This window comes from Carettochelys insculpta, chromosome 19 (genome assembly GCF_033958435.1).
Source record: "Carettochelys insculpta isolate YL-2023 chromosome 19, ASM3395843v1, whole genome shotgun sequence".
NCBI classification, from domain to species: Eukaryota; Metazoa; Chordata; order Testudines; family Carettochelyidae; genus Carettochelys; species Carettochelys insculpta.
In genome coordinates this window covers 20755003-20771484 of record NC_134155.1, presented here as the reverse complement: position 1 = coordinate 20771484, position 16482 = coordinate 20755003, and the positions used below count along the sequence as shown (strand labels likewise).

The 16482-nt window shown below is 48.7% G+C and overlaps 1 protein-coding gene across 3 annotated transcripts in view; it reads left to right on the top strand.

Moving 5' to 3' along the window:
- Positions 1-16479, top strand: part of PHKG1 (phosphorylase kinase catalytic subunit gamma 1) — a 28097-nt gene extending 11618 nt beyond the window's left edge. For all 3 annotated transcript variants that reach the window (XM_075013984.1, XM_075013982.1, XM_075013983.1), the window contains 8 exons: positions 993-1168; positions 3331-3385; positions 6827-6892; positions 7412-7575; positions 8158-8248; positions 10268-10421; positions 11648-11773; positions 13743-16479. In XM_075013984.1, the coding sequence (XP_074870085.1) occupies positions 993-1168; positions 3331-3385; positions 6827-6892; positions 7412-7575; positions 8158-8248; positions 10268-10421; positions 11648-11773; positions 13743-13994 (1084 nt within the window). In that variant the 3' untranslated portion in view covers positions 13995-16479. The remainder of the gene's footprint in view (positions 1-992; positions 1169-3330; positions 3386-6826; positions 6893-7411; positions 7576-8157; positions 8249-10267; positions 10422-11647; positions 11774-13742) is intronic.
- The last annotated feature ends 3 nt before the right edge of the window (positions 16480-16482 follow it).

Below are 16482 nucleotides of genomic sequence, written 5' to 3'. Positions count from 1 at the left end.
AGGGAGGTTTAAGTTAGATATTTAGAAAAATTTTTCTATGGGTCTGCCTTCACTACCCAGAATATTGACCCAGTCAGGGTTGAGCTTTCCAGGTTTTGATCTCATACGCCTAGTGGAGACCGGTGAAGCTGAACTACCAGGGATTGACAGGAGACCCTTGTACTCCTCAATATTGAAAGGAGTAAGGGAGGTCGATGGGAGGGTTTCTCCCATCGACCTCCCTCTATGAGCACAGCCAGGTAAGTCAATTGTAGATAAATCCATTCTAGCTATGCAATTGCTGTAGCTAGAATTGTGTGTCTACCGTCGACTTTAAGGGCTAGTGTAGACCTGGCCTAACTATGCGCATAGTTATGCTCTGGAACAGACTCCCAAGGGAGATGATGGCAACCACTCCATAGGGAGGTTTCTAAGAGCATGTTGGACAAACATTTGTCCAGGACAGGGCTGCTAGCAGAATTTCTAGGCCCCTGGGCAAGGTAGGGTGGCGGCAGCTCTGGCCTTGCAGACAGTGCAGGACTGCTCTCAGAAGGGTCAGGGCTCGGTCTAGCCTCCCTCAGTCAGCCCTTCGTCACTGCCCAGCCTGTGCTGCTCAGGGTGCCAGTGGTTCTCTCAGCAGCAGTGGCCAATAGTCCCAGGCTCAGGGACAGCTGCCCCTTATGCCCACCCTGCCCCCATTGGCAGCCCTGGTCAAGGACTGTCTAGGCTAACTTTGCTCTGCCTCAGCACAGGGAATGGGCCTGGATGACTTCTTAAAGGTTCCTTCCAACCCTCCAGCTCAAGAATTCTATTTGAAGGTTGTCACTTGAGTCCACAGCAGCAGCTTGAGAAGTCTGATAGATGGGAGCCCCCATTGCATTTTTCCATTGGCCCAAATTACCTTGCCCCATCCTGTTGGCATCGTATTAGTGCAGGAGAAGCAGCTGCAGCACATGAACCTGACAAGACACTGTCCTCCTGTTCTGACCCTTCCCTTGTCTTGGTCCCGACAGGGGAGTAAGCAGTGTGGTTCGCCGGTGCATTCACAAACCCACCAGCCAGGAGTATGCAGTTAAGATCATAGACATCACAGCTGGTAATTTATCCCCAGAGGAAGTCCAGGAGCTGAGAGAAGCCACTCTCAAGGAGATAGACATCCTGCGGAAGGTCTCAGGCCATCCCAATGTCAGTAAGTCCAAAAGTGTTGGTTTGACTGGGCATCTGGGTAACAAACTAAGCAGTGGCTTTTCCCTCACTGATTTTCCATTTTAAATCTTCACAGAATTTTTTCACTTTTGCTTAACACCTTTGGCTGAAGTCCCAAGAGGGAAGCATCTGTCTTCTGTGGATGCCCTCCTAGTGGTGCCTGATAGCAGTATCTTGCTAGGAGTAGGATCAAATCATAGAGGAGCAGGGTCCCAGAGAGCCCTTCTACCACTCACCCTCTTCCTCTGGGTGCATAATCATCCCAGTCAGCAGCACGGCCAACAAGCACCATGGGACCCAGGGCAAAGTGGGAGAGGGGCCCTGCTCTGCACCCCAGAAGGGGTGGGGACAAGGGGCAGGGTCAAAGGGCAGTTGCTTTTAGTGCTGCCAGGATCATGGTGCTGGGCTCTACAAGCTTTACAAAGCAGCACTACCAAGCACTTCAAAGGAGCCTGGAGCTTGGGGCCCCTTGTAAGGCTGGGCCTTGGGAAACTGCCCTCTTTGCTCCTGCCCCGTTGGTGGGCCTGCCAGTCAGCACTGTTGTCAGGGCACAGCAGATGCTAGAAACAAGATTCCAACACTCCACAGAACATACAGCTGGGGAAGACAGACCAGAGGAGGTGTTGGGCACCACAGCCAAAGCTCAGGGATGTGGAGGCTCTTAGGAGGGAATGTAGACAGACACCGATCAACATTCCCTGTGAGCCATGTGCTTGGGTGCACCAGGAGAGACTTAAGTGCTGCCCAACTCATTAGCACGGCATGTGTTTCTCCTGGTGGTACACACAAAATATTTTGCACGTGGACAGGAAAAGTAGAGGGAACATTGACTGTGATGCATGAAGATTTATGCTTCAGAGCAAAGAGCATGGCTTGGTCTAAGCTACATGAGTAGGTCGGTATAACTAGGTTGGCTCAAGGGTATGGAAAATCCACAGCCCTGAGCAATATAGTCATAAGGCCCTAGCTGCTGGCATATGCTGATGTAGCTATCGCCTCTTCAGAAGTGGAGCTCCTAAGCTGACAGGAGAAGCTCTCCCTGTTGGCCTAATAGAGCTTTCATTAAGTGCCACAGCAGCACAGCTCTGTGGATGCAGTGCTATAAGGACAGACAAGGCCAGAGCATGGCTCAAACCTACAAATTGACCCAGGCTGAGCACCTCACTTCAGAACCTGGTGCTTTCACGTTTGAGTCTTCAGGACCTTGGCTGTGTTTTGCAGGCTCCAGAGCCATACCTTGACACCCCTGGTGTTGTGCGTTCCATCTGTTAATGACTCTGCTCTGAATAGTACCGGCTGTGACCATCAGGACAAGGTTTCCAGTGCTGCCAGATGAAGGTTTTCCTGGGACATGGAAAGGTTGCATTGCTGGTTCTTGGGACAGGACAGTTTCCTTGATGGTTCCAAGAAGCCCTTTTCAGTGTAATGACCATTCATGGATCTGACCTGAGAAAGGACCATAGGAAGGGAACAAGGGATAAAGCTAGAATCCATTTCCCAGCAGGGCAGGGATCTAATCCTGCTGCCAGAAGTTTTAGGTAGCAAAGCTGGCCTGGGTGTCAATGAAAGAACAAGGCTGGTTTAATTTTCCACCCTTCTTGGGGAAGGGAGAGGAAAAAAGAGTCAGGAATGCTGCGGTCTCCAGAGTGGCAGAATCGAGTTTTCCAAGGAGGTATTTGGCCACATCCCCCATAGAACTGGAAGGAGCACAGTCAGCCACGACTTTGGCTTGTCTGAAAGGGGAGGCCTCTAGTAGCCCCGTAGTCCCTAATCATGCTGGGATGTTGTCTGCTCTCTGATTTACCCACACTGCTTTCTGCAGCCTCTGGGCTCTCCTTGGTGGTCACCCTACCAAAGGGGTACCAAGGTCAGCTCTGCTTAGGACGGCAGCCAAGGACTGGGTAACTCCAGCAATGTGTCATGCACTCTCCTCTCACACAGAGCTCAGTGGACGTCCAGGGAACCCAGCCACCTTACAGGACCAGGATTTCATTGTGGAGTTCTGAGATGAATTCACATTTTCATCTTTACGGATGCAGTGGGCTATAGTATTTCTGATGCATGGATTGTGTCTGACTGCGCATATGTAGGGTCCAGTGTAAATTACAACCCTATAATGATAGCCCATATCATGTTTTATTGCAGTTCAGCTGAAGGATAGCTATGAATCCCACACCTTTTTCTTCTTGGTGTTTGACCTGTAAGTACCATCTATTTTTGTCCTCATGTCTGACCGGACAGAACCTCCACCCTCTCCTAATCAGTTACACCATTCAGCCCTTACAGAAGTCCACAGGGTTTACACAAACATATCTAACAGCCAGAGCTGACCACAGGGATTTACAGATTTCCCTCTCGGTTGTTGCTATACCAAGCTGAAATTGAGATGATAAAGGTGCATGCCCCCTCCTCGCAACAGATCATCCTCAGCCTGAGAGTGGGCTGGACTGGCTTTGAACACATGCAGGCCAAACAACAGGCTCCAAAGCCATTCCTGGCTGATCCCCTCACCTAGCAGCGAGTCCAGAGGAGATTTCCTTAGTGATCTCTCAGCCAGACATTAACCGCACCGCATGCTGTTTAGAACCCAGTGCAGCCAGGTATTGGGTAGCTCCTCTCCCAGGCATGTCTATGGGAACAGACGGCAGCCAACCACCTCAGCATCCAATTCATGTTCAGGCACAGCAGAGCTGGATGTGGGAAGAGGGGTAGCTGTTGACTAGTTACCATACCCTGGATGGGTAATGGGGGACCCTCCATAAAATAACCAGGTGGCCTGTGCTTTTCTGTGTGAACCCAAGCAGCCAGTGCAGAAAGGTTCCCAAGCACCTGGTCTGACCCGACTCATGAACACCCTCAAATGCTGGCAGAGGAAACTGGAGTTCTGGCTCCAGCTCCATAACAGAGCCAAATGGTGCTGCTAAAAGAGCTGCTATGCACTGTGCTCAGCGCTCGGTAGGTTTCTTGGGAGCTCCACCACCTGTGAACACAGCCTGCTTCAGCTAGCAGAGGGAAAGTGACTCTAGTGAGAGCTTGTGCCAAGAGGTGTCGGGTTGGGAATGTAGCAAGAGAGCAGCTGAAGGCAGGTTTCTCTTATGGAGCTGTTCCCGCCATCCCGGCTAGAGGCTAATTAATCCCTGTAACTAACTGGGAGGAGGTGAAATGCGTCAAGCCAACGACGGAGAGAAGCACACTTTTCCTGTGTCTGGCATCTTGCATCTGAGGATCTCCAAGAGCTTTAGAAGCTGAAGGCACTAAGCTTGATGCCTTGGTGAGGCCAGGAAGTATTGTTGCCCCCACTTTACAGCTGGGAGAACTGAGAAGGTAAGAGATTTGCCCAGCATTGTGTCAGAAGCCTATAGCAGAGATGGACCTCCCATTTCCCACGCACCGCCCTTCTTGGGGCCCTGATGCTCACAACTGATGCCCCACCAGAAGGAAGTCAGTTGCTTAGCCAACCTTATGAAGAATGCTTCCTTTGAGACATCCCCCCTCAGCCTGACTGTTGTGACCCTTCACATGGCTGAGAGGCAAACAGCCTTCCAATACTCCTGAAGGGTAGCCAGCAGGGGAAAGGCCAGACCTCACTTGACACTCAGCAACTTTGCTGGCTAAGCTGGGACCTTGTTCTCCCCTGGCTGTTCTTTGCCCCCTTCTACCAGGGCCTCCACATGGATAGCGATTCCCTGTGTACATCCGGTGAGCCAGCTGGCTAAATGAGAAGAGGTGTCAGTTTCCCACCATCAGCAGACACCAAGCAGGTGGCTGCTGTTCCAGTAACTCTTACAAAAGGGCATTTGTGAATGGCATTTCCCACAGGTCCAGAATGCCACCAGACACTTAGCAGCGTATCCGAAGCTTCAAGGCCTCAGTGAACGCCCATAAATATTTTCTCCACTGCTTAGGCTGCAGCCTCCCCTTCCAATAGAGAGTTGTCTGCAGCTGTTAGCACATGCAGCCCCCTCTGTGCGAAGGAGCAGCGTTGCTCAGGTTTCTCTGTAACCTTTGGTGAGGTTGGACATAGATCCTGGAGTCTATTTATACACTTGGCTCGATCTGCATTCCCCGAACCATCTGCGTCTTGTGTAACACTTCAACTTGTGATCAGCTAGGGCTTGCAGTTTCAGCCATCTCTTCTGAAGGTAACCAAGTGGAGTGGGAAAGGCACTGGCTGGCTCTGTGGCTTTGACCTGATTTAACTCAGGTTGGGAGGTTGCACCAGTTCAGTTAAACCAGTGCAACTCTGTGCAGGGACAAGCCCTGAGAAATGCTCTCCTGTCACTGCTCTGAGGTTGCTACATTGACTCATCTTCTTACACTTTGTAGCCACCCCAAAAAAGAGAAAAAGAGAGAGAGAGAGCCCTTGGACTTGAATGCATCCATTAGGGCAGTCTATGCAAAAACATTGGTATCTCACAGGAAAGCTAATGGACTGCAAGAAATCACTGCCTGTATCAGGCAAAGAGCATCTGGTCCTGTTCAGCATTTCTTATGATGTAAGAGCACATGGGAATGCAGCTCTGGCTTAGAAAGTCATCTTCAATAGGTGCTACAACAGGGGTGGATGTGGAATTAGCCAGTACTGTAAAAAGGGGAGATCTGCCACCAACATCTTGTGCATTCTGAACGTGTCTAAAACATAACATTTCAATGTCTTTAGTTGCTTTGGGCCTCAGTTCCCCATCTGTGGCTCCCACCTTCGCCTTGGCTTTGCAGGAATATCACTACTCATGTTTGTGAGGGTGTCACAGGGCCTGGACCTACTTCTCCCTATAACGACTGCACACCCTCCCTTGGTTGTGGCTTCCCTGGATCTTTTATTTCACGTTCCCACGAATCTCACAAGTCCTCACGCAACAGCCCATTGACAATATTCAGCTGGCCCTTAACCCACTCTGGCAACCCTAGCTGAGAGGGGTTTAGGCCTATAAAAATACGGTTGCAGCCCACGTGGCTAGAGAGAAAAAGCTTGAAAATGTGACCCTTCAGGGTTCAAAATTCAGAAGGCAAATCAAAGAATCCCACACTTACTGTTTTACAGATTCCATGATTTCAAAGCCAAATCTCTTGATTGTTGGAGACTTTAGTCTGGATTTTCAAATGCTTGGGGTTAGGGATATCGAGATTCACCTCAAGCTACATCTAAACAGCACTATTATTTTGAAATAAGCTATCCCAGAATAGATTATTTTGAAGTAATGCTGCTACACACAAAATGCATTTCAAAACAGTGCTCAGCTAGTTCAAAATACAGCATCCACACACAATCGAATCAACTTTGAAATAGAGCCATTAGACACACTATGGCTTATTTCAAAATAGCCCCTATTCACTGTCTACACGGACTCTATTTCAAAAGAGGCTATTTTCCTCTTACAATGAGGCTTACCCATTTCAAAGAAAGCAACCTCTATTTCAAACTTTTTTTTAAAAAAAAAAAAAAAAAAAGGTTGTATTGCATAGCCGCTAGCAAAATTATTTCAAAATAATGGTTATTATTTCAAAGTAACTGTGCTGTGTAGACATAAACAGGGAGCCCCTCAAGACTTTTTCAGTATTATAACTGCATTTTACACATAGCGGTTGATTCCAAAAAGGTTCTTGCAATTTTACATTAAGTACCTTGTCTGCCTAAACACAGAATGAAGAAAGGGGAGCTCTTCGATTACCTCACGGAAAAAGTCACCTTAAGCGAGAAGGAAACCAGGTATGGCGACCTAGAATTGCTCAGCACAGTGGTTCAGCTAGCTTTCGCCTGCACAAACAGCAGCACTCCAGACCCACCAGTCTCAAGAGCCTCCAAAAAACTCTCCAGGTCTGAAGTGGGGTCCCTTACAGCCCAGATTTCACACCTTTTACTTCCTAGGGTTGCCTGAAGCTACTGCTTTCAGCTGGCAACTTGCTGGGAGTGGGAGGCATAGGGTTGCATGGGGTTGCACTTCCAGGCCCCTTTTGCACCACACCCAGCTTCAAAGGGATGCAAAGATAATCAACATCTATTCCTAGGGCCAGGTGGCAAAGCTTACTATGGAGGATATTGAATTAGTCACTGGGGTCCAGAGCTACAGCTCTCACCTCGTTGTCTAGAAGCAGGATGATCTCCTCATTCCCAGGCTGTGTGTCGGGAGAGGAGAAGGAGGCGTGGGAAAGAAATGGGATCTCTTTTTGGATAGATTGCTTGGCTGAAAAGGACTCATCTCCCCTGCCCCATTATCATCCCCTCCAGGAAGATCATGCGTGCACTGCTGCAAGTGATCCAATACCTTCATTCCATGAACATCGTCCACAGAGACCTGAAGCCGGAGAACATTCTCCTGGATGACAACATGAACATCAAACTGACAGACTTTGGCTTTTCCTGCGAGTTGAAAAGGGAAGAGATGCTCAAAGGTGGGATGATTATTTGAGCACAGCAGGCAGGGATCCTTTTGAGGCACCAGGGGAAGGCCTAGCTTCTCCACATGAGCCCCTTGGCAAGGCAGGCTTGCTCTATCCATCAGTATGCCAGTAATTTGTCAAGACTTGCTGTAAATGTCTTAACTGATTGGGCTTGCACCACTTCCCTTGGGAGATCATTATACAGGCTCCTCCTCTGGTAGTTTATCCAAAATTTTCTCTCTTGATTTCTACTCATTACACACTCCTGTGGCATCCCATACTCACTTTCCCCATCACAATCTAATTTGCAGATACTAGTTATTCCATAGCTCATTAGAATGAGATTATTCTTATTGTGCACAATACTTGTTTGGCCTGGTCACTCTTCTCCTTGCCCACACTTCAGGTTACAGCTTATGAGAGGAGCCCGATATTAAGACATCCATGAAGTGTAGGTAAGGGCTGTAACATGCACTGGATATGTTCTGTCCAGCCGTATCCACTAAGTCAACAGCTATTTACTGGTTACTGTGTGGCACAAACCTCTACCAATTCATGGATGTTGAAGTGAGAAGGCTCATCCCTTTCTTGCAGAAATCTGTGGCACTCCTGGCTATCTAGCGCCTGAAATATTAGAGTGCTCCATGGACAAGGACCATCCAGGGTATGGAAAAGAAATTGACATGTAAGTAGAACACTCATGTGTACTGACCAACTTTCCTAGTGACTGGAACTAACATCTAGTCCCTTCGTGCTGGGATTTACTTCTGATATTCTGATGCTTTTAAGGGCTGGGAAAACCAAGAGGCGTGCCTCCAAACTAGTCTCCAAGGGTAAGAGACCTGAATACCAGCCACAAATGGCTGGGGCCAAAGAAAAGGTTAAATGGTGTACTAAGCAAATGATTTTGGTTAGTGGCCTAGACATATGACTGAGAACCATGAATACCAGACTTCTAATCCCACCTTTAACATACATTCTCAGCCTCCATTTACTCATCTTTGCCTATTAATTGCATATATAGTACTAGAGTGGTAGTATTAGTTATCAACACACATGTGGATAACAACCCTGCTTACCTGCCTCCCAGGTATTGTAAGGACTGGCTAACAGGTGTTTGGAAGAGAAATAACACATAGGTACAGATCCATAAAGGTCCTGAGGCACATAACTTCCACTCATTCAATCTGGCCCTTAGTGCACCTCACCTCCACAGCACTAAGTGCCATTAATAATGGTCTGTGCTTGGCAGGGTGCCCAAAATAGTTCTTTGCTTTTTCACACTAACAAGCCTTGAAATGGGGCTTTATATACCTAGTGGAAGTGAAGTCAGACAGGAAATGCTGCTCTCCCCGGGCCAGATCCTGATCCCAGTGAGGCAAAGGGGACCTTTGCCACAGACTCTGATGGGCAAAGGTCCAAGCCTGTGCAGATCAGTAACTCAGTCAGATATAGTAACAGAGAGGAAGCTGTGCTAGTCTATACACTATCAAAACAAGAAGCAGTCAAGTAGCACTTTAAAGACTAGCAAAATAGTTTATTAGGTGAGCTTTCGTGGGGCAGACCCACTTCTTCAGACCATAGCCAGACCAGAATATTGAGTCTGTTCTGGTCTGGCTATGGTCTGAAGAAGTGGGTCTGCCCCACGAAAGCTCACCTAATAAACTATTTTGCTAGTCTTTAAAGTGCTACTTGACTGCTTCTTGTTTTGATCAGTCAGGTATGTGATGGCTAGCCAGCTGAGCTGCTCTCAGAGTTCTCTTCTTGGGCTAGTCACCTGAATTAAACTGGGCACCTGACAAGCCTCATGTCTTTGGTGCGCAAGGTTCTCCATTCCTGGATGGCCAAATGTGACAGATCAAATCCAGCACACTCCATGCTGGCAGGGCAGGCTTACAGGGTGCAGACTCCTGAGTTACACTGCAATACAGCCAGGACAGCTGACTCCTAAACTGCAAGTCTAAGGCTGTGGGGAGACATACCAGGTCAAATGACTTTCCCAGTGACAGGCCTGAAAGGCAAAATATCCCCCTCTCTCATGGTCCATCAGAACTTCCCTACAGTCTAAAGCAGTGAAAACAGAGCAGGTCCAGAATAAAAGGCTTTGACTCACAGTTTCCTTGGGCTAGCACATTACTGGAAGCGAGGAGGGTCACTCCATTCTTTCTCCACAGCCCATGCTCTGGCCTCCTGGTCTTTCCCACACAGGGAGAAGTCATTGGTTGTTCCTCCTTCTCCACAGCTCCTCACATCTCCCAGGCTCTCTCTTTGTGTCCCTGACCAAACGAGCCCCACCTGAGGGAACGCTTCCCTCATCTTTACCAGCTGAGCCAGTTTTCCAGTTATGAGCTGTTCCACAAGGCCAGGAGGCTGTTAACCCCTTTCCCAGCTTGACACAGTGTGAGGTTCAAATTCTGCTCTGGCCTCAGTTTCCCCCGCCCCCCCCCCCGGGCCCTATTTGTCTAGCAAGTTGAGTGCCCCAGAGACAGACCTGCTGATAGTGGCGAGGGTGGCAGAAGAGGGCAAATGGCCCCCGACACCTTGCCCTGGCCCTGCAGTAGCCGTTAGCCCCATTGCTCAGAGACATTTGACACCCAGCTCTGGATCAGGATTTTGGAGCTTAGGCCCGTGTCAGCTTCTTTGTCGTGAGCAACACTATTGAATCTAACCAGGGGATGATACTGATCGGCTCTGCCTTTGGCAGGTGGAGCAGTGGCGTGATCCTGTACACCCTCCTGGCCGGCTCCCCGCCCTTCTGGCACCGGAAGCAGATGCTCATGCTGCGGCTGATCATGAGTGGGAATTACCAGTTCGGATCTCCAGAGTGGGATGATCAGTCAGACACTGTCAAAGATCTGGTGAGCTGCCATGGAAGGAATGGGAGAAACAGGTAATAACTTCCAGGCTTTATTAGAGGGCTGGGGCGGCCTGGTAGATACAGCAGTGGCATGTGTATCCTAGGACCTCGGTTCTGCCCTATGTATCCTTGGTAAGTCACTTATCTGTCTCTTTGCCCCTTCTGCGCCTTGCATGCCTAGATGGTAAGATCTTTGGGGTAGGGCCTATTTCTTACAGCATTTGTACAGTACCTAAATACATGATGCCTCACTCATCAGTAGGGCCTCTGGGCTCTACTGCCATACAAATCTATGTACTTGTTTTAGTGTGTGTCTGTCTGTGTTTGTTCAAGAACTCCTCCTAAACTGTAAGAGCTATGACCCCAAAATTTGGTGTGCAGCTCCCTCTGACCCTAACATAAACCGAGGTCAGGGTTTGGTTGTGCCTGGGAAATGCCTGAAATCCCAGGATTTCTCAGAACATGGAAAGAGAGGGAGGAAAAAGGCAGGGGCACAGACAGGAAGGACACAATACTGAGAGAGGCCAAAGAGCACAGCTGCAGCACCAAGAGAGAGTCCAGCGGGGCTGGGACTCTGCCATAAAGACCAGATGAATAGCTCTTCCGTCCCAAGCCCAGAGCCTGCCTCACCCCTGGAAAGCCTAAGGGCTACAAAGGGGGCTGCTGGAGCCGGGGGCAGCCCCCAAAACGTCACCTCTCACCAAGACAGTCTGTAGGCCACAGGGAGGGGAGGGGTGGCTGCTGGAGGGGAGAAGAACTGGAGAAGGGGAGCAGCCCCCAGAGCCTGGCCCTGCCCAGACAGCCTGAAACTCATGGAGGGCAGCTAGAGGGGGACAGCCCCCTGAAGCTTGGCTCCCCTTAAACAGCCTGCAGGTTGTGCTGAAGGGGGAGCCCTCATGCTCACTAGAGCCCCCAGAGCCTTGGCCCCACTTCAACAGCTGAGAGGCTCTGGTGGGGGGTCTGCAGGAGGGAGGGACAGCCCCAAGAGCCTGGTCCCCACCCAGAGAACCCGCAGGTCACAGTTAAAGAGCTGAGCCATGCCAGCTGCATCTGCTAGTCATAAGTCACCCCCAAAGCATTTCTGCACACCCCTGTTCTGAAACAATCTCAAGGCCTGAGGAATGAGGTGACAAGAACCTGGTAGTGGGAAGACCTGACAGAAAGCTCTTGGGTTTGGGAAATAATGAGGAGAGAAGGGGCACAAAATCCATCGGTGCCTTCCTGCAGATTTCCCAGCTCCTGGTGGTGAATCCCAAGAAGCGCTACACAGCCAGCGATGCTCTGGCCCACCCGTTCTTCCAGCAGTACGTCGTAGAGGAAGTGCGGCATTTCAGCCCCTTCAGGAAATTCAAGGTACCAGAGCGTGGCTTTAGACTGGCTGACAACAACCTGTCACACATGGCAGCAGCCGGACTGCCTACAGCCTCTGTTCCCAGTCACCCATGGAGAAGTGAGGCTCAAAGGGCTGGGAGAGGGAGGCAGAGTATTGTGTGGTGAGTGCCAGGGAGGGTGACGGGGGAGTGACCCCCACAGCAGCTGCTGACATTCATTCAATCCCTGCCTCAGATAATCTCCAGTTAGGCTGGTTGTGTCAGGGAAGGGCGAGAGCATGAGGTGCAGAAGGGGGGTTACCTGGTCCTCCACACCTGGGGCACTGGACTGGGGGGTGGAGGGGGGCTTTCCCTGGGCCCCACCCCACCTCAGGATGGCCTTGGGGTTTACCACTGAAGTGCTTACAGGGAGGAGTCTGTTTTACAGAGCAATATGGCCAAGGCAAAGGTGATCTTTTGTTGGACTGGGCAACAAATGGCAGATGAAATTTGGTGTTGATAAACACAAAGGAATTCCTGATGGAGAGCATAACCCCAACTCTACACACAAAATGATGGGCACCTAAGGGAGGCGTTACCATTCAAGAGAGATATTTGGGAGTCCTAGCTGGTTCACAGAAGTCATTCACTCAGTGTGCAGCAGCCGCAAAATAGTGTTAGGTATCAAAAGAAAAGGAATAAATAAGACGAGAGTAAATATCATGCTATTATATAAAGCTGTGGCATGCTCACACCTGAAATATTATGTGCAGTTCTGGTCTTCCCATCTCAAAAATTATATATTAAAAATAGAAAAAATACAGAGAAGGGCAATATAAATAATTAAGGATATGAAATAGCTTCCATATGAGGAGAGATTAAAAACACTGGAACTGTTAGGCTAGGAAAGGAGATGCCTAAGGGAGAATATGATAGTCTATAAAATCATGAATAATGTAGAAAATGTGGATGAGGAAATTTTATTTACCCTTTCACAGAACACAAGAACCAGGGGTCACTCGATGCAATTAATAGGCAGCAGGTTTAAAACAAAAGGAAGGACTTCTCTGCACATTGCACAGTCGACCTGTAGAACCCGTTGCCAGAGGATGGTGTGAAGGCCAGGTTCAAAAAGGAGTTAGCTAAGTTCAAGTTGTGAGCAAGTCACACGAAGTCATTCTTTTGCTTTGTTCTGCACTAATTAAGCCTTAATTGGAGTATTGTGTCCAGTTCTGGGCACCACATTTCAGGAAATATTTGGAGAAGGTCCAGAGAAAAGCAACAAGAATGATTAAAGGTCTAGAGAACATGAGCTTTGAGGGAAGTCTGAAAGAATTCAGCTTGTTTAGTTTAGAAAAGAGAAGACTGAGAGGGGCATGATAATGGTTTTCAAAGACCTAAAAAAGAGAGTTACAAGGAGGGTGGAGAAAAATTGTTCACTGTGGCCTCTGAGGATAGGACAAGGAACCATGGGTTTAAACTGCAGCAAGGGTGGGGGTTTGGATTGGACATGAGGAGAAACTTCCTAACTGTCAGGGTGGTTAAACACTGGAACAGATTGCTCAGAATGTTGCGGAATCTCTATCACTCGAGATATTTAAAGCAGGTTAGACAGACATCTATCAGGGAGGGTCTAGATAGTGTTCAGTCCTGCCATGAGGGCAGGGGTCTGGACTCGAGGACCTCTCGAGGTCCCTTTGAGTTCTATGATTCATGGAAGATAGGTTTGTCAGTGGTCATTAGTTAATGTGATGAGGCATGCAGTCCTATGCAACGGTTGGTGGGACTGGCTGAGTTACTGACAGGAAATGGATGACTAATTGTCATGTTCTGTTCATTCCCTTTGAAGCCTCTGGCATTGGGCACTGTCGGAAGACAGGATACTAGACTAGATGGACCACTGGTCTGAGCTACTGAGACTATTCTTATATTAATGAAATCATTTAAACAGTGATTAATTTCAGTGTTTCTAAGATCTCGCCTTCCCATGTGAGATGGTTGTTTCATTTCAGGTCATCTGCCTCACAGTTCTTGCATCTGTCCGGATCTACTATCGCTATCGGAATGTCAAGCCAGTTACCAGGGAGGTGATGATGCGAGATCCTTATGCGCTGAAACCCGTTCGCAAAGTGATTGATGCCTGCGCCTTTAGAATCTATGGACACTGGGTGAAGAAGGGAGAAGCCCAGAACAGAGCGGCCCTGTTCGAGAACACAGCCAAGGCAGTATTGCTGAGCTTAACAGCTGAGGATGAGTTATTTTGAGTAAAACTGCTTCAGCACCATGTTAGCTTAAGTTTGTCAGAGCTAAGGCAAGCAGATGCTTTGAAAACTAGCAGCAGTCTCTTTTGTGTTTCCCCAGAGGCGAATGCTGTGGGGATTACGAGGGGGGCACTGGCCATGAGCCCCTGCCCATGCCCCCTCCACTTACCACACTCACCAGAAGCGGTGTGACAATGATAGCAAGTGCAAGAGAGGAGGGCGATGCTGGGGCGGGTGTGTGTGACCTCCAACACATAACCTTTTTCACTACTGCAGACCCCCAACCTCACCAAACCGTTTGCAGACCATCACCAAAGCCAGCTCTAGCAACTCATTTTTTTTCCCCTCATAGAGACCCTGCAATACTGCAAAACTCAAGTTGAGAATCACTGGCCTATATGTTTTCCCCATTAAAAACTCAACAGAAAACAGTATTAACCCTGGGAGCACTCATCCCAGACCTCCTTATTGGGCCTCAGGGCCTTCGAATGACCCCCACTTGTGCGCAAACCTCTGTATCCCAGCACAGCCCCATCCAACTGCAATGCAAATTGTGCCTGATGCCTGTGTAAGGCCTTCACAATTTGGCCCTGACATACTAATGTTCAACTTTTCTCCAGAGTGACATTGAAGGATCTGGGTTTTTAGACACGGCCTCTAAGTTTGCATCTGTAATTAACAGTGCATGCAAATCGACTCTCAGAACAGGCAAATGAACATCTTAAAATTTGTGCCCCAAATTAATTCCACCCAGAATGAATTGCAGGCCCAGAACTGGTCAGCAAATGAGGTGCTTTTAGAAAAGAATAGAGATGGCAGGCCAAGCAAAATCCTAACTCTGGCATTGGGGCATAGCTCCGGCTCTGGACGTCCCAGCTCTGTCCTCCCTCTCAAATGCAGAGGAAGCCAACAGGTAAAACAAGAACGAAAGAATACACTCAGCGCTTCACCTGTAGGAAACCCCACCCTTGCTTTGGCAGAAGGGGGCAGGCTCCCCTGAAATGTGGTAGCAAGAGGATGTGAACGAACTGCCCAGACCTCTGTGAAATCATCTACTACCCTGGTGGCAATATTGTTTTCCATTATGAACATTTGCTGCAATCAGGCTCACGTAGCTCTTGATGCCTCCCCACCCCACAGCTTCCAGATAAGGCCAATGGTCCAGCAAGCTAGACCAAGGCAGACTTTTGTCCCAGCCCCAGTGCAGTCAGTGGAATCATCCTAGTGGAGACGCTGGCCAGACTGGGGCCTCGGTGTCCGGTTAAGGCCAATCTGTGGCTTTGAAAGCTCAGTTTCACTTGCTGGGGGCATCTGTGAAGACAATACATTGACACTTGAATTGTTAGAGGCAAGGCAACAGGCAAGACAAGGCGTTTGAGGGACACACTAGCACCAGTCAGCCAAGGTGAGCAGTGCAGTCACAGCAGCTGGGCAGAAGCTAAATTAGATGGGAAGTGAGGTTGAAAAATCAATCAGTGTGATGTTATCAGCAAGTTCAGAGCGCGAGGGGTGTGAGGCCGGGAGGAAAGCAGGTAAGAGTGTGGAAAGTACATCCCCCAATGGAACGCTTGCAAAATACTAGTTACATTTAGGAGGGGTCTAGAATTACTTTGTCCTGCCATGAGTGCAAAGGACTGGACTAGATGACCCCCTGAAGTCTCTTCCAGTCCTATGATTCAATTTATTGAGGTTAAAAACCATACAAAGAATCTGGCCAAGCTTTTTTTATTATTATTTTATGAGCTGGATTTGCAATAAGAGACCCACGTTTCCAAGCCCAGCCTTCACCCGCAGGGTCTTAAGGGAGGGTGGCTGTATCCCTCCTCACTTTGGAAAAAAATCAAGTTTTTTCAAGGCACAAATGCCTAGGTTTGGACCTCACGGCACAGGCAAGCATTCAATGCCTGGTTTGCCTTCTGTAAAATGAGGATAATTCGATCGACCTCCTTTGTAAGGTGCTTTGAGAGTCACTCATGAAAAGTACTGCATAGAGGCCAGCTGTTATTCACTGAGCACTTCAGTCATTTAGCTTTGGGGCTAACCTATTTTCACCTCTATTTAAAAAAAAAAAAAAAATCCTCCACCTTTGGCTGCAGTACAATTGGCAGTTTATAACTCAGGTTTTGTACAAGCTGAGGAAACCTTCCCTGCCTGCTTGCCCACTAAATCCTGAAAAAAAGTTGGGACAAAACTATCACTCTGGAATTTGTCAGCAGGGAAAAGTGGACCTGTTTATGGGGGGGAAAAGCCATCAGACCCTTCATCTTAAGGGATTCAGTTGACTCCCTTTCTCTCAGGGATGGGGGCGTTTTCTGAATGGCAACTAGCACCTCACCTCACATTCTTACTAGCTGACCTATTCCACTATGCAGTGCCTTGCATGGTGAATAGTCTCAGAGAGGTAGCTGGGTTAGTCTGTATCTCCGCAAAACAAAGCCAGCAGTCCTGTAGCACCTTAAAAACTAACAATATCATTTATTAGGTGATGAGC